This window comes from Gasterosteus aculeatus, chromosome 6 (genome assembly GCF_964276395.1).
Source record: "Gasterosteus aculeatus chromosome 6, fGasAcu3.hap1.1, whole genome shotgun sequence".
NCBI classification, from domain to species: Eukaryota; Metazoa; Chordata; class Actinopteri; order Perciformes; family Gasterosteidae; genus Gasterosteus; species Gasterosteus aculeatus.
In genome coordinates, this window is record NC_135693.1 from 11,407,664 (window position 1) to 11,432,974 (window position 25,311).

The window sequence follows — 25,311 nt, forward strand, 5'->3', positions numbered from 1 at the left end:
TACTGAATTCTGCACGCCAAGAAAAGAGAAGGGCAACACACATTTAAGAGCAGACTAAATTACAACAAAAGTTATTTAAGCTTTCGTTTTGTTTTTATATTCATTGTTATTATAAAGAACCCCAGACAGTCAGGTGTGAGTTTATACGTCATCTCTCTGAATCGTTATTCTCTTTCGTCAACCAGCTGCCACACCATGGACCTTTCGGAGCAGATTTCCTCCCTCTTCACCTGTAATGTCACCCCAAGTGAGAAGCCTCAGCTTGATATAGGTGTCTCCAAAAGGGAGCCCCTAAATATAGCTGTCCCCATGACCATTTTCTACAGCATCATTTTCTTCTTTGGAGTATGAACAGTCACTTTACTGGATACACTTCACACAGTAGCAATATTACCTTCTAAATGACATCACTGGTATATTGGAATAGAACGAAGCTAAATGGTAGTCACACAATGTTAGCTATACGCTGAGAGAAAACTAACCTAGACTTTTTCATTCTTACAAATTGCTCCCACTTGCTCTACAGGTTACACTCAATGGTGTGAGCTTACTGACCCTCCTCATGGATGCTCAAATGAGAGTCAGTGCCATTCGTTTCTACCTCATCAGCCTGGTCATATCAGGTACACTAGGCCCTCCCGCTCCATTCAAGGGGGATACCAATGACACGCCCAAAAGTTGTAACGTGGTAGATGGATTTGGTTTGTTTTAGCTTTTACATTGTTTGACATGTATGCAGGTGTATTGTATTTCGTCTACAACAGGCCTGATTCCACTATTTCTTCTTGTTATGTGTGACACAAACCACATTTTGGCTCGTGATGCTTTGAATTTTCATGCACTTTATGAAAAATCTGACTAATCTGAACTTTTTCATATGTACAAATATTCTGATGGAACTAAGTGTAAAACAGACACTTTATTGTTATTATGTTTTAATGTCTATTAACATCTACTGATTTTACAGAACACAATTTCCCCTAAATTTCCTTTTTTTTTTCCTTTGAACTTTAGACATCTTGCAGCTGTTGACCCTCCCGGTGACTTTGTATCGATACTATTGGGAGAGCTACCCATGGCGTCTGGGCCGCACAGTGTGCAAAGTCTACTTCATGGTGCGTCAAGTGTACTGTGCCACCACAAGCTGGGTTATCATGACCTTCACCACTGAGCGCTACGCAGCCATTTGCCACACGATGTGGTCCGTCTCCAACTTGAAGGTAAGTTTTTGCAAAAAAGATTAAATTCTAAAAAGCTTTATAATGTTTCCACCATTTTTCCAGCCCTGATATGCTTTGGAACGATGTTTCCCAAAATGCATATGACACATGTTCCTTGTTCATTCTAAAGTACAAAGATAACCTGCAGGATATGGTGCAATAAAAAGAACACAGCAGTTATTTGACGTGTTCTTTTTTTGTATATTCTGTTCCAACAGAAGTTTCGGCTGCCGTCCCTCCTTGCAGTCTGGATCATTTCTCTGGTCTCGGCGGTGCCCTTTGCTCTGGTCTATGACCAGGCTCTTGCCTGCATCCTGGACTACACTGCCGCTACACAAGCAGACGCCTTTCACGTGTCCACCATGTGTGAGATGACAGAGCCGGATCCTGCACATATTTACAAAGGTGCTTTGCTCATCAGAGCGGGAATCTTCTTTCTGGTAAGATAAGTGCTGTTTGAGAGGCTTTTATATAATTACCTTATTCATAACGCAGGCACTCAACATGCCTCTCCGACAGGTCCCACTGGTCTCCATCTGTATTCTCTATCTGCTCATCCTGCTCCACCTGATGCGGAATGGACGTCAAAGGAGAAATATGGGTATAACCCGGCTGGATCCAGAAGGAAGACGAGATATTCAGTGCCATCAGAATGGAAAGCTACTTTTGAATGAAAAGAGAGCTCTTAAACTGATGGGTGAGCCTGGGGAAATTACACATTCTCGAGGTTGTGGCATAGCAAATCTCACAAGTGCTGTGGTATATCCTATCGATATATCCATTGCCGGATGAAGACCGTTTAAAGGTCTTAGTGTCCAGTGACTCTAGAAATTGGGACACCCAATTTCCCACGCCTTTGCAAGAAGGTGATGATGGACCCTTTGTTACTTCTTTCTCTCTGGGCTGCAAACCAGACAATGAATAAATTGCACAGAAATCATCATTAGTTTCAGTAATTTTAAGTTAAAATTAGGTTTAGGTTGGCAAAAAGCATTTCTTTGTCTGCATATGATTCGTTGTCCATCACGGTCTACAATTCATCTATGGCTGGGGTGCTGAAAAAAACTGTTTTTTGTCAACTTTTCACGTCTAGTAAGAGCATGAGTGTTGCACGGCATACTTAGTTAACTTGCTTCTTGATATAGTGTCCAGATCTGTCCAAATTTTTGACGCCGTTCATTAAGGTAAATTATGCTCAAAATTGCTTATTTATGCAATTAATATAAAGATCCCTAAACCTGAGCGAAAGCAATTAACATCTTCTCTTTTATATCTTACAGGTGCGGTTTTGGTGGCCTTCTTTGTTTGCAACTTTCCGGACATTGCCTCGTCGCTGATGCAGGTTTACGTGGTGGTGTGGTCCGACACGGTCCATTCCGTCTACACAATCCTGAAATCGTACTTGTCTCTTCCACTGTGGTATATCAACGGGGCTCTGGACCCGCTGCTCTTCTGCATTTCCTCCCGCACATTTCGTAGGGCATGCTGTAGAACTCTGGGTAGGCTCAGGTCTCACTGCTACTGGAAATTTGGAAGCATGCGTCAGAGAACATCTATTGAAGAAGCAAGCACAACAGCCATTAAGAAGAATTCTGGTAAATGCTATGGAGCAAACATGGCCAAGAAGAGAAACACAATCTCTGACCAAACCAATCCTAAAATTGGAAATAGCCATGAAAGCCCCTTTCAAGAAGAGCAGCGACAAGCGAACTGAATTGTTATCTCTTGTTGCCCCTCGTGCAGTTGTTGTTGCTGTATTATTGAAAAGAATATATATATATATATATATATATATATATATATATGTGTGTGTATTTCGCAGGGCATGCTGTAGAACTGTATACATGCTGTATACATATGTATATACATATATACATATATAGTATATCCAGCTCAACCATTACAGTACCTTTTGGTTTTGGAACATATTTTGGTTTTAACAATAACATCTATCTATAAAAAAGGAAATGATTGTTTTCCTACTCAGTATCTCAGAATGTAGTTGTAGGCTGTCATTTTTCTGTTTCTGTTTATTTCGTGCCTGAAATGGGGTTAGGATTTGTATGTGTGGTGCTTAGAAGCTTAAATTATAGTGATGGATGTGAAGACCTTCAATGTCAAGTGTGATATGACACACTGAAAGTACTGGGTAAAATATGCTAGTGTTTATTTCTATGTTGGGTTTGAAGTATTAAGTATATTGTTCAATAGTTTGAGAAAACCTTGTACAACTCCGTTCTTAATATAAATGTTGCTACATGCTGCTACACTGCTGCTGCTACACGCAATTTTGCAAGTGCCATTGCCAGAAAAATACCAAATGATGAAACTTCATCACCTCTGAGGTACCAGTGGACACAAAAAGCACTTGATGCTGCAGACTCTCCTGCCTATGTTTAAAGTGTAATGAAAATGTTGTATCAGCCTACTAATATTCTGTGGACTGGAAACCCTTCTCTTAACACAACAATGTAGTTTGTTGAACTAAAAATACATTTTTACATACAAATACATACAAAGCGTAGGACTGCAGGTTAACTTACACTAACATTCTGATAAGCTCATAGTTGACTCAAGGGTTAAAAGGTCAAATGAGCACTTGAAAGGGATCACTAACAGTCCCACAAAGAATCATCACTCAACTCTGCAGTGACATATGTGATTTTTCATTCAGTTTTGCCTTTGTCAGTATATGAATCTCTCAACAAATTGCTCTTTTTCTGCTGAACTTACAACCGTTCCCTAACACACCTAACTTAAATTGGCAGAATGTTACATTCAATTACTCAAGTTTCAATTTCACAATACTTTAAACCACTTGTCCACAGTTTAGAAGCATATATTGTATGGTTTTACAAGAATTAAACAACTTGAGGCGGTATAGTTGCTTTGCAGATTGTGATTATTAATACATAGTATAAGTCTAAATAAAAAGATGATATATTAATAGATCAAGCTATACTCCAGTGTGCTCATAAACAACGTATCATGAAAACCAAGGAGCTGGTTGTGGATTTTTAGATTTTAAAAAAAGGAGACACATTGATGAAGCCGAGGGGGTGGGGGGTCAAGTGAACAGTCTTTTGTTCCGGGGAATCAGCAATCACTTAACATCCACCTTAGCAAGGAAACTGTGATTTATATGTCAAAAGAAAGCAAACTTTCCATGCCATGTCAGAGAAGAAGCCTCCTGAATGGAACCATTAGACATTCATTGTTTGTGCACACTCCAGGACAAAAGGGCTCTGCAGGAGGTTCAAAACTCCCAGAACATCCTCCAACTACTGAGCATCAAATACATCTGGTAAAGTCTGCACACTGCCCAGAGGATACTAAAAGACTCCCACTTGCAGCAGTTCACTTGTAGTCAAGATTACGCCACTCTATTTAAGCGGAGCCATTCATGTTGGAGTTGTAGCTACACAGGGTCAGCGAATTTAATCTAAGACTGTCAGTGGAAGAAAAAAAAACTGGAGGGTGAACATGAAGTATCTGCTGCCATGACACCAGACTACAGAGCATCTTATGTTTTATCTAGTTAATTATTGTGTAGCGTAAAGGGAGAACTACAAAAATGTCGTTATGCAACCCTGTAAAATGAGACTAAATGAATGAGGAAAAGTGTAGCCCTTATCACTTCGTTATCAGTTCAGCGGTTTTGACGTAAGTGTATATCAGCCAATCACAACGCGGTGGGCGGGACTAAAGATGAGACAGCGGAAGATTCAAAACGAAAATGGCGGCTGGAAATGATGCCCACAACAATCACAAACTGAGCAGAAGGTATACTTTTCTCGTGTAATATATCCATTAATGAGCCGGCACGTAAACTACCATACGAAGAGTAATTTTTGGAACCATTGCCGTTATTGTTAACGCACTATATGTCTTTTGAAGTAACGCTATTTAAGTAATAACGCTACCGTTAGTATCACACTGGTTAGCGTTAGCCATTCTAGTTATCTTAACGGTAGCTAACCGAGAATCCACTCGGTTTGCTGATAGTAACGTAACGTTACGTTAAAATGGTGATAGGCACCAGTCTTAAACCTTACTATCCCATTAAGTCTCCAACTCAATATCTGTTTTTGTTGTCTTTGACAGTGGGACAAAATGCAGCGTGTTTACCAGCCAGGAAAAGCCGAACATGAGCCAGCCTGTGATCTTCAACCCAGACTTCTTCGTGGAGAGGCTGAGACACGAGCATCCACATGCATTTGCCGATTTGGTACTTAGCAACATTACTCGTCTCATAGACCTTCCGGGGGACGAGTTTTCGCAGCTCACCGGCGAGTCGGAGGCGAAGGTGCCCTCCGCCACTGGCTTTCTACGCTCCTTCAACTTCCGTAATAAACGCAAAGGTGAGCTGACATAAAACAACGAGCCTTTAAGCAGCTCACAGTCTTTATCGTGTCATTCTGATGCATTAGGACGTATAAACAAAAGGACCGATGTTCAACAGATCACCCACATTATCTACTGCATTCAGACCAGCAATGTCACCTTGTTTGAAACAAATATATATATATATATATATATCATCATGATACACCTGAGTGAATAGATGAAATTTGACCCCTTCATTTAACCCTTCCTAAGCATTTAGGATTTAGCTTGTATCTATTCGTTTCAATATGGATTGTTTATTCCAGGAATGCATGTACCTTTTAATGTAATTGCGATTGCATATCTTTGTTTATGTGGCCGGTGAGGCATGAAAGCTAATGTGTAGATATCGCTCTTTTAAATTTCTATTATTTAATGAATCAATAATATCAATAAATATTATTATTTGTACGATTAAAAATGACCAAACGCAACATCACCAAATTGCTTGTTATTCTCAAGCAAAGCAGCACATTTTTACCAATTGTGCAAAGCAGAAGCAAGGGAATGTTTTTTTGCTTGAAAGGTGATTTAAGTAACTTTTTTGCTCCAAATCCATGCATGAACAAATTGTTACAGCTCTAATAAAAAGTGTATTCATTGACCATTTTAGTAATTGTTAGTTTCTGTCTTCACATAAACCTTCATAAGTTCTCATGTTTAACCGGGGGCAGCGGGTCCGTGTGATGGATGGAACGATTCTAGGGAACTAATGAATCTAATGGCATGTTTAATGGTTCGAGAATGAAGACAATTGTACATGTAAAGTATAAAAATGTACCCTACTATGTTCTACCTTTCAGACAAAGGAGTGGTTTTCGGTGCACCGTTGACTGAAGAAGGAATAGCACAGATCTATCAGCTCATTGAATATCTGAGTAAAAGTGAGTATCACTTAATAGCATATCTTCAACCATCAGGTCAGACAGACAGACAGACAGATCTGTACCCGTGATGATATTTGTCGAGACAAACGCAGTAGTTTCCTGATAAGTTATTGTCTTGATACACCTGGTTGAATTGCATGCTCTGCACGTACAATTAACTTTGATGATATTGTATTTGTTAAGCATCAGAATGGGATCCTGACTCTTAGGGCTTTGACTCCTTTGGAAAGCAGTGAATTATCACGTTGTCATGGATTATTTCTAGAAAGCTATGATGTGATTCAGTGAAAATAGCCACTGGCAGCAAAGGCTTGGGTCAATAATTCATCTGAAAGCTCTTTGCTCCAGCTGTCTCCTTCCTGCACTCACTCGGCCCCTGTCATCACTTTCTTTCTTTGTCTCCCTATGTCTCCTTCCCTCCGGGTCTCTCTGTCTACACACCACATGTCTTTTTCCCCACCGCTTTGGCTTTCTCTCCCCATCTCTCCCTCTCACCCCTCAGACCTCCATGTGGAGGGGCTGTTCCGTGTGCCGGGCCACAGCCTAAGACAGGCGGCCCTCAGGGAGATGCTGAATGGCGGGGCGGAGATCGATCTAGAGACGGGCGACTTCCACCCCAACGACGCGGCCACATTGCTCAAAGCCTATCTGGGAGAGCTGCCGGAGCCTTTGCTCACGCACAGACACTATCATGCCCACCTGAAGATTGGAGGTGTGGGTCCCAGATTTAATGTTACGAAAATAAAAATATAGTGCCCCTTGCCCTTTTGTAACAATTCTCTTATTTGCTCTGTCCAGAGCTAACTCGCTTTGATGAAAGAGGGGACAAGACAAATGTGCCCGACAAGGAACACCAGATTGAAGCCTTTCAGCTGCTTTTCATGCTGCTCCCACCAGCCAACCGCAGCCTGTTGAAACTGCTGCTGGACCTGCTGTACCACACTGCTCGAAATCAGCACATCAACAAGATGTCTGCCATCAATCTCGCCACAATGTTTGCCCCACACATCCTCTGGCCCAAAAATGTAAGTGCCTTAATGTAAATGTAAGCACAAGTTACAAATGTCCCCACTATCCTGTGGGTAGGATGGCTAAAGAGGTGAAGCGGTAGTTCATTAATCCAGAGAACATTTAAGTGTCCTTTAAGGAAAACGCTCACCCATAACGCTCTTCATCAGCAAGTTCACACCACGAATGAGGATTACATAATGCTGACAAATGTTTTCAATGGTTGATGGACTAGAAAATCAATTTGTAAATAGTTTCAGTCAAATGAACTATCAATGTTTTCTCTAATTATTTTGGCACGCTTTCTTTTGTTCTTTTTCTGTCGCAGGTGATGGCTTCTGATCTGCAAGGAAACATCGAGCGACTGAATAATGGCACAGCGTTCCTTATCAGGCACTCACAGAAACTGTTCAAGGTATGCCTCTCGCTTCTCTCTCTGCGCCGCCTTGTCTGAAAATAGCTCGTGGGATTTTATGAGTTTAGGTGGTCGGTTTTATATGTTCTGAGCTAAATTTAATTTCATATAAAAAACAATTTGATATCAAAATACATTAAAATGACCTTTTTGAAATGATCTCAAAGTGGTTGCCTGGGTTACAATGAATGTAAGCAGGGTAATTAGGAAGAATATTGCATTTACATGTGAAAGAAACGGTAACAAAAGCTCATTTGTATCATCAGCAGCCTTTCAGATCCCAACGATTAGTTTGGTTTCCATATTGTACACTTTTCTGAAATCTGTAATATACCATTGTTTATAATAAGTTCATGACTCAATACCAATCACATGAATCTATGGTACACTAGATTAATTATTCACAATAATCTTTCATCGGAGGATATAATTGACATGTTTACTTCCATTAAAGGCACCTACATACATCAAAGAATATGCCCGCTTGTACTTCACAGGATCAAAAACTCTTCAATCGAAGGTGAGTGTTTTGGTCCTTTGTCATTTATTCTTTTCCTAACTTAGTTCATCTTAATAACCAAGTGTTGAAGCTGTGATAAATTAATCTTAACAATCGGTATGTGTTTTTTCTTACCCCTTTTTAACTTTTGAATCCATTAGCCTCAGTGTCTGGTTAATTTTAGATACTTTCTGTCTAAATTCAGTTTTTCAAAAGACACTCGTCTGTTCCTTGCCTCACATTCTGGTGATTTTCACAGGATTTTGCCGAACAATATCTGAATAACATGCTGGTATTCAACATTGAAGGCCGTTTGTTTGTTCAAACGGAACAATTATTTGAACTGTACATCTAACTAAACATCAGAACATTTTTCTTTATGACAATTATCCACAAATTGTGTAGGTTATGTAACTACACAGTGTATCTGTGCAAAATGAATAAGTAATTCCTAATAATCACAATAATGATGGTGATAAATAAATAATCTATTCATTAAGTATGCATTTTGTCTACCTATCAAATTCATTTATTTATGTATATGATGTAATGTGTATAGAGACCCACATTTTCCGACGTGCACTCAGTCGGCTGGAGTGTTTGTGCGTGAGTGTACGTGGTTCGGGGGTTAAAACTCCGCTGTGCACTGTACGGAGACCAGAGGAGAATTGTAAATTGCAAAGATACTGATGACACCCCGTGTTGTAAATAGGATATGTCTATTTAGTTTATTTAATTAACAAGAAGGTATAGATCTATTCTGTAGGAAACCATACATCACTTCTGCTGTGAAAATAAAATTAACTTGAACTTCAATGGGCGATGAGTTCCCCCCCCCCCCTCCCCAATATGACAATGTGATGGGAAGGGAAACAGGGTGCAATGTTTGCTGGCGTGTGACTCTGCAGCATTATGTTTCTTGTGATGATCTATTGAAAGGAGTTTTGGGTTGTAGTGAGGTAACAACATTAGAATAACTGGTCACATGTTACGTTTTACCTTCCTAGGATGACCTGGTACTCTGTTCTGGGACTGAAGGTGGGCACACATCTGCTGACACAGCTGCCTCCCCTTCTCCTTCCATGAAAACAATCAGAAGTGGAGTCCGCAGCACCTCCACCAGCAGCTCATGTGAGACCCAAAGTTACACTGAATCGGCCCTCAGAGAGCTGTACCAGCAGGTAAACAACATGCCTGAATCCGCCAAAAAGAAGAAGCTCATCAGACAGGTACGGTACCCATTGTAAGGAGAAAGAGCACACACAACTTTTTGCAACCCAGCACCTAAATATGTTTTTTTTTTTTTGTGTAGTTTGATAAGCAGCCTTTGACCCCTTCAGCTGACTCACGGACGGCGTTCAGCAGGAAACACTGGCGCTCGCGCTCTCTGGGTGGAATGATCAAGGTTTGTTGGCAGTACTGTGTGCAGCGATGGCCGCTACTTTTTGGCCGCATTCTGTTCTGTTCAGATTCCCGACGGTGAGCTTGCACCGACAAAGCCAGTTAATTACGGGTTATAGTTCATACATTACTGGTACCACTAAAACACTCAAACTCTGCAAAGTCAGACGGCACTGTCTTACATATACTACCATAACATTACAGTGCATTTAGATGAAAAGCATTTTAAATTGCATTTAGTTTGTTTTGAGTGTAAAATGTCATCATGAATACCGCTCTACCCTGTGGATATCTCCCAGCAAAGTTCTTTTGTTTCTCAAAACAGAGGAAGGTGATGGGAAGCCAAGTGTTAGCAGAGAAAGAAAATAGTCCTCGGAGTCCTCCAGCCGGCGGCCCATCGCAAGAGAAATCAGCAGCTGTGTAGGAGTGAGTATCTCAGACCAATAAAGTGCACCGCGTATCTTCCTCAACCACTGTTGTGGTCACAGAGGCTGAAAATATTCCCCTGTGATGATGACCATGGGCACCTATGGATAAGCGTATGAGTAGAAATCATCTTTAATTCATCCCAATGCAGTCAAAGTATGCCATTTACATGTTTGGGACAGCAAAGTTCCCTCCTAAAAGTGTCGTCCACCAGTGCCGAGTGGTTTTCCTGGTGCCGTTGTTTGAGTGTTCTGGTGCTGTGGTTCGCCACAGACAAGCCTGGCCTCACTTTCCCTTTTGGTCTATCAAGTTTTACTTAAGCTACGCAGAAGGGGTTAAATAGACAATAGTGAGGATTTTCCATGTATTCTTTTAAATCATTGAAATTGACCAGTTGCCTCTCGGCATTCATCTTAAAGTCCTTATTCCGTGTTCGTTCACAATGTTCAGCGAGTGAGATGCATTTACTCAAATGAATTTGTGGCTATTTAGGTTTTAATTTGCAAATGTATTTATTTTTGTATCATATGTATTGACACGGTGTGAAGTGCAGGCTTTTCTATTTAAATTTTACTTTTTAAGTTATAGTAGCTTTAGTTCAAATTTTAATGCAATGGGAACAAGACTTTGACTTTGAATCTGATATGTGCCTTTTAATTGAAAATATCTTTCATTTCTTTATAATGAAACATTGTATTAAAGATATCCTCTTTAAAATTCCAGATAACATTTGGTGAATGCTAAAATTCCGATAAAGAATTTATTCAGATATTGGTAAATTAAAGTAGAGAATGGAGGCACACAGTTAAAAACCAAAGCAACATCTTGTGTAGATTATATGATTTATATCAATAGTTTTCTCTTCCTTCCCAACACCCCACACGTTATACTAAAGAATACTGTGATACCTAAAAACTACTGCTATTTTAAACACATCTTGTTTTTTATTGTTTAATATGCATTGCTTTTTATGGTTTAATATGCATTGGTTTTTATGGTTTAATATGCATTTATGTTTTTAGAATTATTCAACTTTTTACTTCAAGTAAATGTATAATTCTTTTGTTCTATTTTTATTTTTTATTTTCAAAGGTTAATGAAGACAAATGCGTTTTCTCCCTTTTCTTGTGGTTTTATAACCAGGTGCAACTTGAACCTGCTCATTGTCTTAAAATATCGGCCTCTCCGATCACATGTAGCTCACATCGCCTGTTACAAGCTTTTGCAACTCAATTATACTGTGACGTTTGGTCAACGTGCCAACTGATGCTACTGAGAATCTATGCAACTCACTGCTATTAAAAGAAATCAAGCCGAGATCCATGTCCTTTCATTTGAAACATTAACACATGTATATACATATATTATATTAAACATGTAGGATGGATGAATTATGAACTCTCTGCCGTTTTTGCCACTTTTTCTTTCTTCGGGATTGATGAATAACTGATTCGGAACCACAAGGTGCTGCTGTTTAGCTGCAAATGATTCGTCTGCCTGAAACAGAGACTGTTGTCGACGACACCCTTATGAGAGAAATCTGCCGGTAAACTACTCGTTATGTTTAACACCCTAAATATAATAATAATAATTAAACTTAACTAACAAACTGAAGTAAACATGGCCAATCTTAGTACCTTTTTGAGTATCAATACGTCGCTGAAGGTGAACATTAGGACATCTGTACTGTCTGCAGTAAGCGATTGGCCTGAATGAAAGGTATTTTTACAGAGTTGGAGGGTGAATAGTAACAGAATAGGCTGCTCTCCAATAGGAGGAATGTCTCTGTGTCATTATGGTGTCCATGTCAACGCATGTTTGGTATTGTAAGTATATGTTGTAAACATCTGGAGAAATGGGTCTGCTTTTTCTCGTCTTCTGTAAATATACATCAGACAGCTTCCACAATAGGAATGGTATTGTTTTACATGCAGCATTCCTACTCGGAAGTGAGCACCATGACTGTAAAATGATTCAGACATACTGCAATCAACTTTACATCATCTGGTGTGCACACAAACCCACAAGCATATATGATGAGGGGATGTGATTTGAATGTGTGCACTAAAATGACCTTCAGTGGCAACTGAATTCCGTCTACGCTACAGATGTAGACCACACGAAAAGGGGGAAAAATTCTAGGTGGAAATATTTTTGTAGACTTCAGCATAGTTTTCTTTTCCCAACAATGGACAGCGTGATAATCATTCTTTCTTTTTCTCTGCCGAGTTCGAAATAGACACAACTACTATTTGAAGCATGCTGTGGAATTTTCTTGATGCTAAAATTGGTTCCTTTCTGTTTGAGCACTTCTCTGTTGCTTTCCCCCCCTTTTTGAGACAACGGAGAAGCAGCCGGTTTCGTCTGTGTAAACGTTGGGTTACAAGCTGGAGGATGATGTTCAATGAATCCCTCACTCCGTCTCTACCTTTCTCCATTAAGTGCAGCTATTTCCTCATCGGAGTCATTTGTTGGTGAGCGCTTGGGTTTTTTGCAACGCCTCCTTTCCCAAACTAATCGTAATTTGCTGCCATGTTCTTCTACAGGCTTTGAGAGCAGCAGAATGATTCCTGTTGTGCGTTTTGTGTACATTCTTATCACGACTCTATGAGAGTGGAGGGATGAACATCCACCCCCCATTACCCCTAAACACTACTCTCTCCTCTTCAATTAGCCGTTCATAGAAGGAAGCTCAACACTGCGGTGTGTGTGTGTGTGTGTGTGTGTGTGTACACCTGCACACCTGCACATGTACAGACATTCACGGCTCAGCATATGTGTGTGTTTCCAGTTGGGCAAGCAACAAAACAGGACGGATGAACCCCAAACTCAGATGTTGCCTCTTGCATCTTTCCTGCCTGATTTTAGTTAAAGTTAACGGTAGCTGAGGAATTTGTTACTTTTTGTTTAGTTTTATCGAAGTATCAAACTTATTTATTTTTTTAAACTGTAGTTTAAAACCAAGTAAACTGCTAATTAATCAATATTAGTATTTCCTTCTGAATCATTATATAAACTGGGGATGCTTTGCAGATGAATATATGAGCTGTTGTCTAACAAGTTCTTCAATATCTGTGAATCTCCGGATGAGCGAGCAATGAATCATTCAGGATTAATGCTGAATCAGAGGCTAAAAGGCAGCAAACCAATGAGGCATCATTACCTCCTTCGTTGCCAGTGCACTCCCCTTCATGAGGGGCTGTTGAACTAGTACCTCATACATACACTGTGTATAATAACATGGCAATTCATTATTGGATTTTTATGCAGATTCACAGATATTTAGGATCTATTAATTACACTAGTTCAGTGACAGTTATGCAATAAGTGCTTCTTGTTGCTCCTTTTTGTTTGTAACTTCTCTCAACTCCCTTCACCTTATTTGAAAGTGTGACTATTTGTTTAATTGTGCTGCGAGCTGTGAACATAAACCCATACAAAACGAGAAGCGTGTTTCCTGCCCACATCCAGAACACTGGTTTGCGATTCCGCCAACTGATTCATCACTTTGCTTTTGGAAAAGTTCCCTGAAAGCTGCAATTACACTGTCAACAACCACTGCGCTCTAATACGTCCACTTTTTAATCAAACGATTTCTTAAGCCGTTAAGAGGTGGATCGTGTGCCAGTTAGCGCCTTTGTTGCTGTTTGTTTGCCTTCCCAACAGATCATAAATACTGTTAATGCGTTTGTGTGGACGTGCTTGTGTGTCTTTGTGCTTTTTCATTCAGCTCCCTGCTGCAGCTTCAGTGTGCGTGTGCTTGATCTACATGTTGAAACTCACACTTACAGATTCTATATTCTTGATGCTTTTTGCCTCCGAGGACTAAGGTGTTGATTCGTCTCTCTCCCAGTGGATTCGCCTTCGTTACACACACACACACACACACACACACACACACACACACACACACACACACACACACACACACACACACACACACACACACACACACACACACAGAGCCTCTCCCTTTGGGAAGGGGTTATGCAGTGTCATGCAGGTCTCTTTCTAAGGGGTTTGCCTGCAGGCAAACCAGAAAGAAAAAGAAAACGGATAACCAAAGATAACTGGGGCCGTTATTCTATTGTGCGTAGAATCAAGGGAACGAAAGAGGGATCTTGAGAATGAGAGTGAGTTCAGGCAGGGTTCTGGGGGGGCTGGAGGGGGGGTATGAGAGGAGGGGTAGGGGTGGAGTCGGGAGGCTCTGCTATTTGTAGATCCATGTGATGGATGACTGGTGTGTGTGTGTGTAAGCGAGCGAGAGAGAGAGAGACTGAGAGACTGGCTGTTTTTTTTTTCTCTTTCTGCTCTTTCCCTGTTCCCTCTCTCTTCAGGCGAGCAGAGCAGCGCGGGACTGAGTGAGAGGAGGACAGAGGACGCAGAGCGCGCGCAGCACAGCAACTCCAAAAAGACAAGAGAGGAAAATAGTTTTCAAGGAGAAAAATAAGAGAAAGAAAAAAAGCTTTTTTTGTCAGCAAACTGTGGTGGATCTCATACCTACATCAAAGAAAGCTAGAAGAACAAAAAGGAATTACTGTTTCACAGCTAAGAGGAAAATAATAGAATTCTTTTTATAGCCTTGTTCTCTATTCATATTCACCACACATTATATTGCTATTTTTAGAGGACTTGCCAGGTGTAGCAGGACTTTCTTTTGTACGGGTTTTGTTGAAGAATAGCTGGCTGCAGTGGCAGTGAACATGTCCGTCGGAGGTGGCCGTTTCGGGGCAGGCACGGGCAGGCGGGCTGGGCTCTGGATGTGGGTGGTGATGCTCTCTGCGCTGCTCGTGGGCAATGTCAGTGCCTGTCCAGCCCTGTGTACCTGCAGCGGCACCACAGTCGACTGCCATGGACTGGGTCTCAAAACCATGCCACGGAATATCCCCCGCACCACCGAAAGACTGTAAGTACCAACTGTACTCCTGTGTGTGTGTGTGTGTGTGTGTGTGTGTGTGTGTGTGTGTGATAGATGACTACTAACTGTGTCCACCTTTCTTATTTATTCACTGTAGGCCTTTGTGTGCTTTCTGTATTGTAGTGGTGCACATGACTTTGCTTGGACTGAAAGAGAACAATAGCTTTGCCTGTAAAGCTGCGTGTGTGTGTGTGTGTGTGTGTGTGTGTGTGTGTGTGTGTGTGTGTGTGTGTGTGTGTGTGTCAGTCAGTGGCTGGCATTCCAGTCAGGTATAAATAGGCATGAGGGACAAGACGGAGCAGATGTGTCCCTTTCACATGTGTCCATAATTTACTTACCTGCTTACTGCGTGTATTTTAGATTTTATTCTAAATCCAGAAAGCCAAATATTTAATTGTCTAAGTTGATTTTCTTTCTGATGATCCAAACATTTAGAAATCCAAAGGTGAAGTTTTTAACGTAAAGTTTCAGCCAGAGACGGATCCGCTGGCTCGTCCTGTGGGCAGCTTGGATTGAGTTATGTTTGGGAACACGTTTCCTGTCCACGCAGCACTGTGCCTCTCTTTATCTCCCCCCCCAACACACTCCCCCCTTTCCCCTTTTTTACTTTCCTCAACTCCTGGGACAAAGTCTCCCCTCTCAACCCCCTTCTCATGCCCCTGAATGCTCACTCCACAAAATTGTTAAATCATGTAGAAAATTAAGCAAATCTGCTACTTAAGGGAGCCTTGCACGAGAATCCTGAAGCTGTCGTGTAGAGCGAAGGGAGGGAGGGAGGGAGAGAGAGGTGAGGTGAGGCAGACGCCGGCTCGCTGAGTTGAGTTTTTCCTGTCTTTTCTAACATTCTTTTGAAATATTCATCAGGAAAATCAAAAGTGAGGAGTGCAAGGGGAAGTAGATTGTTCTATTTCAGCTTTTAGAATATCATGCCTGAATAAAACATGCCACGGTAACGGCAGGGAGAGAAAGCCTGTGTCGCAGGCAGCGTTCGCCACAGCTGGCTGCATATTTTATGCTTTTCATATTTAATTTCTAAGAACATCTCTTTTTTTTGTTGCGGTCTTGGTGTTTCCGAGTTGCTTCTGTGCACATGCTGATTCAACATCGAGGCAGAGGGGAAACACAGTTATTTTGTGGTTTCCTTTTACATGAATGGCCATACACACTTTTAAATATACCCTGACCCTCCCCTCAAGAGCGTTTTTGTGTTAAAAGTTGTGTGTGCATTCATAGGGTCGTGTACAGCAGGGGATTTTATCGCTTCAAGCGCAGCTCACACAGGATGCTGCCTTTTAAACGTAATGTGTATAAAGGTCATGCGTAAATTATTCCTTGGTCGTTGCCTTTTTTTAGGGGGGGGGGGTGGAGGGGCTTGTGTGTGGGCCGCATGTATTCGATGTGTGTGTAGGTCGTGTAGAAGAGAGCCAGGCACTATACTTAACAATCAAGACTCCTGCAGGCGGCTCCACAGGGTGATTCATCAAGGGGATTGTGCAAACGCACCCTGCGTCACATGATGCTCCCGTGTGGATTGCAAGATTTATGTGAACTCATTTGGAAAATGTGCGTTTGTGTTCGAGAAATTTTGCAAACGCCACCAGGGTCAAAGATGAGTAACCTGCTGGTCAAGTCTTTGTAAAATTGTTTTGTTTTTTTGTCCCGTGGATAAAATGTTAACAGAACGTTTTTCTCGTTAGAAATTGATCGAAATCGCAAACATTTCAAATACATCATGTTTTCAATTCTACTTGCCTCACTTTAATGGAAGGGGGGCGGAATAGTATTAGTGTTGGTACCAAGAATTGTGTGTGTGTGTGTGTGTGTGTGTGTTTATGGGGAGGGGTGTGTGGATGGAAGGTGTTGAGGCAGACAGCAGAATCCCATTTGCACTTGTCAGTGTGGGTTTGGATCAGGTCTGACCCCTGCGCTCCTCAGACTGAATCCTGTAATGAGTCTGTGAGCTCCATCTATTAAAATCACACCCTGCTTCATTCCGGCCTCCGGCCTCCCCCCCCCCCCTTTCCTCCGTCCATGGACCAATCCGTCCACTCCGTCCTTTCCTCGTCTCTCTTCTTCCTCGTCTTTATTCATCTGCTGTGAACAAAAGAACACTTTATGATCGCACGGATGTGCCGAGTCTGTGTGGTTGATTAGATTTGACTCTCATAGACCGTAAAGGTTCTCCAAGTCAAGCTTTTTGCAGCCTTTTTATCTCACCGCTTCATCCTGCCAACGGGCCTGCTGCCTAGAAAAGTGTGGCCTCAGTTCATTACAAAAAGCCAGTGTAGCGAAGATGTATTTGCACCAGAACATAACACTGAACTGAGATTTGGGGGCATGTTGGAGCTTCTCCAGAATAAGGAAGGAGGAGGCTTCACACCATATGTGTCTATGTGTAATAGTGTGTGTGTGTAGTGTGTGTTTTTCCTGCGTGCCTGTATAAATCCCGGGTTTACTTGTGTTTGCCCATAAACTTCAGCATGCACCTCCATATGTGAGCATGCGTGCAGTGAATACGCAATGCTGGATGAGAACGCACGGGGTTTGGTCGAGAAGATGAGCGGCTCCCTTCGGCTTCAACCACCATGTTTATGCATTTGGGCCGGTTGGAGGTGGAGAGTGTGTGAGCATGTGCCAGGGAATGCCCGCGGTGTTCTTGGCACGGACACGCATAGCTGGTACGACTGAAAAGCTCACCGGCCACCTGATTCATAATTTACCCCGACAAGACCCAACACCGCCTGCCCACTATCTGCCAACTCCGGCTACTAAAGTGGAAAGAGTGCGATGGGGGGGAAAGACAAAGAAGTGGGGTGAGGGGGGAGGTGGAGCAGGATGAGAAAATCCTTCAAGGCGAGGCCGGCACAACTGAGGTGGTAATAAAGGGATTACAGCACGGAGGAGTGAGAACGTGTATCTCAACCACTAAGCTAATGAACGAATAAAGGAGATTATGTTATTTACAAAGAAAAAAAAATGAAGTCCGGCCCTGAGGAAGACTGAGTTTCGCGCAGGTCGTTTTTTTTTTTTTTTTTTAACGATCTAATATATCCATCCTCGTTTCAGATGATCCCGTAAGGAGTGACACTGCCTGGAATGAAGATCATTCAGAGAATGTTAATGCTCAGTGGGGGATTGTGAAATTACAGGCTTGGGACTGGGTCATTCCAATTTATTGCCTGCACTGCACAGCTGTGGTCTTTTCTCTTGCTCTGAATACCGAAGTGGAAGCATTCACTGTAGCTGTCTTTTTGTGTTTTGTGAACTGTCTCGTGAATCCTCAGCCACACAAAGTAGGAGTAATATAAGTGCGGTGGGCCAAAGTAGTTCACTTTTTTTTATTTTTATGACTCAATTAGTCAAAGCGTTTTGTTGCCTTTTTTTTTAAGTTTACATCCACGTACCATAGTGGAGTACCGCTTGTCCAAGCGGAGCGCTGACAGTCTGCTAAGCATCAAAGCCGACTGCGAGCGTGTCTTAACTCACCCAACACCTACCGGCCCGCTCTCCTGATGAGCGCAGCTACTTCATGGAAGTGTGATTGCACTCATGACATCTGAGGAATGACCCCATCAATGGGCTTGGAGTGCCTTACAACACCTTTTTCTTTTTTTTCAACTTATGCGTGTCGAACGTGCTTTTATGTGAAGTGTGGGAGCATGTGCGTAATGTGAGTGTACATGCGTGATTGCTTTGCACGCCTTGCTGAAAGTGGCTGTGTCTCGGCTGACCATGAAAATGGAATTAGGAGAATCACCTTTCATCTCTCAGAAGTCCATCTTTCCTTCTAAACCTCCTGGGTAGCCAGTGGGAAGCTGCCTATAAAGTGTGTCTGTGTGTGTGTTATTACGCACATCAGTAAATACTCTGTTGTGGATATGTCTTCATAATCCCCATTTCACAATAGTCAAGATGCTTTTCATGTGATTTGAGTTTGAGAAGAAATGATGGGCTGCAAACCAGATTGAAGAGCCGCTTTAGATCTGCGTTAGCCTTCACATTTGTCTTATTAGGACTTTGTTCATTGCAAATTAGAATGTTTTGATGCACACTGCTGAATTTGGTCTTAATTAAAAGAAATATACTATTTATCGATAAACCATTGTAATGTCTGTTAAGGTTTAGTTACTGTAGACTTTATTTTTCTATATAAGTAAATAAAAATCAGTACTTTAATATATAAATACACATTTATACGGTTTTATTTTGCTGCTTTTCGTTTTTTGCAATAAAAGCAATATTGACGTCAAGCCTGATGTTGCCTTATACATACAATAATGAGGAATACAACTTATTAATTAAACGTAGGTGTGGGACCGGTACTCGGTCAACATCCAAAGCACAGCAATCTAATAATAGAGTAATAAAAGGACTGAAAAAAGTTCTGCGCATCTTAACTTGAAAAGTCTCCCTTTGGCTCATTGCCAGTCAAAATGACCCAGCGATTTGGTTAATTATTCAAGCAGGAAAGTGCCCTTAAAAGAAAACAGAACAATCACTTAATTGCCTTTAGATTCTGGCTTTTGCGGTGAGGTTATCTGCTGGTTGAACTAATCTTTGTAAAGAGCAGGAGGAATGTAGATATCGGAGCTCTCCGTGGGGGGAGCGGGGCCGCTCACAGAACGACTCCTTATTCTCAGGGATCAACACGCATGCAGCATCCGTCAAATCACCAGTCGTCAGCGCACATCTGTCAGGCAAACGTCTTCTGTGTGGAATAACCAAGACATAAAAGATGTGAGACGGCAGATGTTCCGTCCGCGTGATCCACTTTACAGTCAAAGTACACAATCCAGCCTAAATACCTTCAAGCGGGAGTCGGAGCCGCAACACAACCTCAGTCTACCACTGAACAAACTACGGATACATTGTAAACCATGAAAGGCGCTTCGGTGTCTGCTTCTCCTGCAGCCCCGCGTGTGTTACTTTTCCAGCCCGTGGCAGCAACACACATAGAAACAGATGTTTTATTGATTCGCTTTGGCGTGAGAGATTGTCGTAAGTTATACGTTTGATCAGACAGTGGCTGTATATATGTGCTACTTTCGTGCATTCGTCTTCTGCGTGGTAACTTCTCTGTCCCCTTCCAGTCAGCCAGGGTCTAGTTCTTGCTTAGAGCAGCAGCTGCTACATGAAAAATAACTTTGGATTTTCTTTTTCAAGGTTTTAGTAAAAAGTAGCTCTGCAAGATGCATAGGTTAATGCTCTGTTTGTGTGTGTGTGTTTTTGGGCGTGTGGGATTGTGTGTGTCTCTATGTGCAATGCATGTATCTGGTCTGCTTGATATTTAGCTTTCCTATCAGTAATCTTGCTCCTGAGGCCTGACTGAGCAGAATGAAAGCTGCAAATAGCCCGAGAGCCGGTAAAAAAATCTCAGAGGTCTTAGCGCACACACACAGACACACAAAATCAAAATGTACAGTGGAGGGCTTCTCATCTGAAAGCAACATTTCATGGAGAGTGAATCGGAGCAGAAATTGGACCTCTTAGTGTGGACAGATATGTTCCAGTGTTATTTCGGTCATGGGGGTCTGCTTCCTCTATTTCTCTCCCTCCTTCCCTTTCTCAGCCTCTCCATCTTTGTTTAGGAGGGTGTGTTGGGAGCCCAAATGGTACTGCCTGGTTTTCCTTTTCGCAGCCTGTCGGACCCGAGTAGGTCCGTCTTTCCTCACAGTCCACCGGGTCTCATTTCCACACTGACGTTTCCCAGACTGCCCGTCAGCTCCTCGCAGCTTGGGTCCCCCCCAACAGTCCCCCAAACTGCTCCACGCCGTCGCTCTCGGGCAGCTAACAACACTGTCCTCTCTCAGTGGCTGTCCCCTCCCAGACACCCTGCAGTTTTTTTCACGGCTGTCACGTCCGTATGTGAATGCTTCACTCTTCCGCAACTTCTCAACCTGTTCGGCTCATCCATTTGGGAGCGTGCCTGCAGATCTGATCTAATGGTGTCATCACTGTGCGATTGTGGTTAACGAGCATCCGCGCTCGGCCCGAACGGGCCCTCGGGCTTCTGATCATTCGATGGTTTCCACTGCGAGGAGTTTGGACAGCGCTGCGCCACCAGTCCTCAATCAGCTGGCTTCTGTCTTCCCTGCCAGGCTAAAGCTGCTCGGGACAAATGGTCATGCGGTTCTCACAACAGTGGTACAGAATGACTGCACGGCAAAGGAAATGAGCACCTTGCTCATTTGTTAGGGTGTGAATTCAAAATGGATGAGGGAGAGATGCGTTTATGACTAGTTAAAATTCTACTTCGTGGGCCTCAGCGTCTCACCAGTTATTCCTCCAGACAAAGGCTCCTCATGTTGTTGTTTCCGTTTGTCCTTGCTGGAAAAACAGTATGAGTGAGTGAGTGTGACTGCAAAGACAGATAGTAACAAGTCTACTATTTTCAAGTTGTGAAATGCCTTTGTTTAGCTAACATGCTTTCAACCCTGAATACACTGTATCTTGACTATCTTGAAGTTTGGCTCTGTGGATCTTTTGGGGTCTGCAACAACAAGACTATTATGCCGAATCTTGGTGTTGGTGAAAAGCTAAACAGCAATAGCATATTTTCCTTTGTCTAGCTCCCAACAAAACACAATGGCCTTTCCCAAGGGCACGGTTTGTTTTCATGGCAATAAGTGGGCTTGTCTTCATTTCCTAATACAGGATATTCAAACGGTCTTTGTGTATGTGTCGGAGAAACAGAGCACATGTGGGTATTTGTTTCCCCGTGAGTTTGTCAGCACGCGGGACTTGGTGAGCCAGTCTGCCTGCTGATCCTCGCCTCTTTTGTCTTGGGGTTTCATTTCATGTAATGGATCTCAGTTCAAACCAGGTCCCCCTCAGTTCGAGGGACCCCAGCAGCTGGCAGAAATAAACATAATGAGTTTTTCAGAATTGAGCGGCGCTCTGAGCCCCTTTGAATTGAGATGTGGAGCGGTGGAGCACAGCTTCCGAGGGTTCACCCGAGGGAAGGTGGACCAGGAAGTCCTCCCATGCATTAATCCCGTGGAGATGGAGGATGAAGAGGGATTAGATTGTGATGTCATAAATCGACGGCTCTCCAGGACGTTGGGAATCCTTGCAGAGGTTCCACAGGACAAAATGGATTCCACCGTAGCATTTTGGAGGTGGAAATCGTTCGCTGTGGAACTGGGAATGACACCTAATAATGTTCTGCCTCTCAAGTAAACCGGCAGTAAGTGTAATGTGAAAACCCATCCAGTGCTACAAAACATCTGCGTATGAAAGAGGTGACGTGCCTTCGCTGCTGTGCCAAAAGCCGAGAGGGCCGAGATTCCTTCGATTGTAAAACAAAGACAGCAGCACCGTCTGATACTGTAGCTAACAAACAGCAGATTTTTCTTCGACAACACATATTACTTTGGCATACAGTGCCCTTTTTTAGCAAAGCAATCAACACTAAGACAAGTGCTGCTGACTACAGTCTTCAGGCACGTCTGGAGTCAATATTCTCTTACCTTTCTGCATTTTAGTCGTAGGTTCCCTTCGATGTGTTCATCGACGCAGGAACCGAGCACCAAAGTTCACTGACCATGGATACTTCTCATTACCCAGATCAACACAGCACCCTACAGAGACAGGAGCAACGTTTCCCCTGAGACTGAATACGCCCATGGGTCAGCAGACATCCTCAGATGGGTCCAGCATCAGAAGCTTTAACACTACATTTATATATATATATATATATATATATATATATATATGTAGTGTTAAAGCTTCTGATTTCTGAATTCTTCTGAATTCTTTACTGAATATAACAGTTGGATAAGGATCATGCACAAGTCATCAGTCCTCGAAACAAATGATTCCCAGTGGTAACTATATTAACCAGGTTGACTTGATCATCACCTGGGCGATATTAAGGACTTGAACACAAGAAATGGTTAATTAAAGACGGCTGCTTTCAGCGGGATAATGCATCACTGTTTGAGGACATTTCCAGGAAAATCGTGGTTGGTTCAATTACCAGATCTCAGCTAACAAAACACTTTGAGATGTTGTTGCATAACAGATTCAATTAGTCAACTGCCGAGTGCATGTGAAACTATGTCATGTCTCTTATTACAGGATAAAGCAATAGCTCGTTCCCGGGGGAGAAAAGTCTAAGTCACTGTCCAACATGTCCGCCCTGCCAGCCCTCGATTTACTCTTACCCTTTTCACTCTTCTATCTTTTTTTTTTTTAAATGTTCGCAATGACCACCCTGAAGATAAGAAGTTTGGAACCGGGATTTGTTTCTGCGTGTTGGGGCGCCTATCTGCGTAAGCACCTGTAATGAGCACCACATGTTTATATCGGAGCCCGGGCTAATGAAGCCCAGTCCATTATATATTTCCCGTTGGCCCCGTCGCTTGGCCTGCCGATGCACCTGTGTACACGCAGACACACACACTCTCACACCATCTGTCTATAATGACCGTTCTCATTCGTACTGCACAGCGCTTCAGTCCCCTGAGTGGTCATTAGACTAGAGAAGGAGAGAAAGACTGAGCGAGAGAGACCAGCGCTTTCGGCGTAGATTTGGAACCGTTTTTTTGGGGGGGGGGGGAGGTGGGGGTCGTGCTTTGGGTTTGGGGGTTGGGGAGATCAAGGTAGTCTGGATTCAAAATGCTTAGAACTTTGCAGTAGCACAGAAAAGCACTTTGCCTGCTTTTTCCACCTCTATCCAAATAGAATCTGCTCCTGCTGTTGAATATAAATGTAGGCAGAGACAACCAACCAGTGAGTTTACCTCGCGGCATTTAGAGTTATCAAACAGATGACCCTTTATAAATAATTATCTTGATTGTTAACTTGCAAGGACCCAGCAGTAAGTTTAAAACCTTCTCCCCCTTCAACTGTTTAGTCTCTTCTTTTGCAGCGATGGCCAGCTCACAGCAGGGAGCCTGCTTCCATTAAATCCACAGCACTTAGCTTTCTGGCCTTGTGGCCCTTCCCAAATCCCCTCCGCTGGCTCCTGCTAATCCTCACCAATAGTAGAAGGACAGGGCAGACAGAGAAAGAGATGGCGCGGGGGGGTTGTGGCTGTTGGTGAGAGAAGGCTGGAACAGAAAGACAAACAGGCAGCTCAAATGTGTGCTCCATTTCAATAGGACCTAATATCTCCCAGTGGAATAAGCTTTCTGATTCCACCCTTCAATATATGTTACATCACATCTGTAGATATTTTCATTTCACAAAAACAGCAGTTAATTAAGCCGGCGTGTCACGCTGTGTGTGTGTGTGTGTGTGTGTGTGTGTACGATGCATTGCTCCAGATAAGATTCAAACGCAGGCAATCAGGCATCGGTGGGGTCAAGATGCATCTGTGCCACCGTGACCTTTAGTCATCAGGCTGAGGATCAGAGGCAGAATGAAGATGAAGAATTTCATGTCTTTGCATGTCTGTCTTCGCAGGGAGCTGAACGGGAATAACCTCACACGCATCACCAAGAGTGACTTCGCTGGACTCAAGTACATCCGAGTGTTGTAAGTGCCTTCGTTCACTTTCACGTGTGATGGGGAGATGTTTGTATGTGTATCCTGTGTCTGAGCTCATCTATTCATGCATACCTGTGTAACCTTGGATCACACAACTTGTGCAGCCTTGCTCCTCAAATTAGCATACAGCCAGTAAAGTGGAGATGCTTCTGTCGAGAGCTCTACTCCAGAGTACATTAAGCTACTGAGTGCCGCCCGCAAAGTAATGGACTTCTCCCTCACTGTGTTCTGTACGTTGTAGTAGCACTTATAGTCCCTCACACACACACAAACACATACTCACTTGCTTTGTGTTCACACACATCAACATGTAATGTGTACACAAGCACCGGCCCTAAATAGGTTCTCAACACGGTTAACACATTAAGGTGAAGTCATCGACTCCCTCTGTGTTGAAATTAAACAGCACTTTAAACAGCACAGGTATCAAAATAGTTGTAAAAGTGTCTTCATGTGTGCATGTGAGGGCGCACACATTTCAGAGTAGTACTATAGGTGTTACAAACACTGCCAGAGGGGAATCTGTGTAGACTTGAGCATGTTTTACATGTAACACAAGCCGCACATCGTTCCTACCACCCAGCAACGCCTGAATGAAATGTCGCCGTCACGCGCCCATCCCCCCAGCCGCGTCCCCGCTCTTCTTCCAATCCGTGCAC

General features: G+C 42.7%; 3 protein-coding genes across 6 annotated transcripts in view; all 3 read left to right on the forward strand.

Moving 5' to 3' along the window:
• The first annotated feature begins 185 nt into the window (after positions 1-185).
• On the forward strand, positions 186-4,098 carry LOC120821109 (neuromedin U receptor homolog nmur-2-like). Its single transcript, XM_078105007.1, has 5 exons — positions 186-623; positions 1,015-1,220; positions 1,439-1,660; positions 1,740-1,917; positions 2,501-4,098. Exons 1-5 carry the CDS (start codon positions 563-565, stop codon positions 2,932-2,934), a joined length of 1,101 nt encoding a protein of 366 aa, XP_077961133.1. The 5' UTR covers positions 186-562; the 3' UTR covers positions 2,935-4,098.
• Positions 4,099-4,779: 681 nt separating this feature from the next.
• On the forward strand, positions 4,780-11,559 carry LOC120821000 (rho GTPase-activating protein 19). Its single transcript, XM_040179318.2, has 10 exons — positions 4,780-5,003; positions 5,325-5,581; positions 6,410-6,490; positions 6,996-7,205; positions 7,292-7,518; positions 7,830-7,916; positions 8,371-8,436; positions 9,423-9,644; positions 9,728-9,820; positions 10,142-11,559. The coding sequence occupies exons 1-10, from the start codon at positions 4,957-4,959 to the stop codon at positions 10,238-10,240; spliced, it is 1,389 nt and encodes a 462-aa protein (XP_040035252.2). The 5' UTR covers positions 4,780-4,956; the 3' UTR covers positions 10,241-11,559.
• Positions 11,560-14,231: 2,672 nt separating this feature from the next.
• Positions 14,232-25,311, forward strand: part of slit1a (slit homolog 1a (Drosophila)) — a 76,810-nt gene continuing 65,730 nt past the window's right edge. For all 4 annotated transcript variants that reach the window (XM_040178709.2, XM_040178711.2, XM_040178710.2 and 1 more), the window contains exons 1-2: positions 14,232-15,148; positions 24,569-24,640. In XM_040178709.2, coding sequence (XP_040034643.2) covers positions 14,946-15,148; positions 24,569-24,640 — 275 coding nt within the window. In that variant the 5' untranslated portion in view covers positions 14,232-14,945. The remainder of the gene's footprint in view (positions 15,149-24,568; positions 24,641-25,311) is intronic.

Coding starts and splice junctions, on each gene's coding strand:
- LOC120821000 (XM_040179318.2), top strand. CDS start 4,957: ATGGCGGCTGGAAATGATGCCCACAACAATCACAAACTGAGCAGAAG. Junction 5,004..5,324: donor AATCACAAACTGAGCAGAAG/GTATACTTTTCT, acceptor TGTCTTTGACAG/TGGGACAAAATGCAGCGTGT. Junction 5,582..6,409: donor CTTCCGTAATAAACGCAAAG/GTGAGCTGACAT, acceptor TCTACCTTTCAG/ACAAAGGAGTGGTTTTCGGT.
- LOC120821109 (XM_078105007.1), top strand. CDS start 563: ATGGATGCTCAAATGAGAGTCAGTGCCATTCGTTTCTACCTCATCAGC. Junction 1,221..1,438: donor GGTCCGTCTCCAACTTGAAG/GTAAGTTTTTGC, acceptor CTGTTCCAACAG/AAGTTTCGGCTGCCGTCCCT. Junction 1,918..2,500: donor GAGAGCTCTTAAACTGATGG/GTGAGCCTGGGG, acceptor TATATCTTACAG/GTGCGGTTTTGGTGGCCTTC.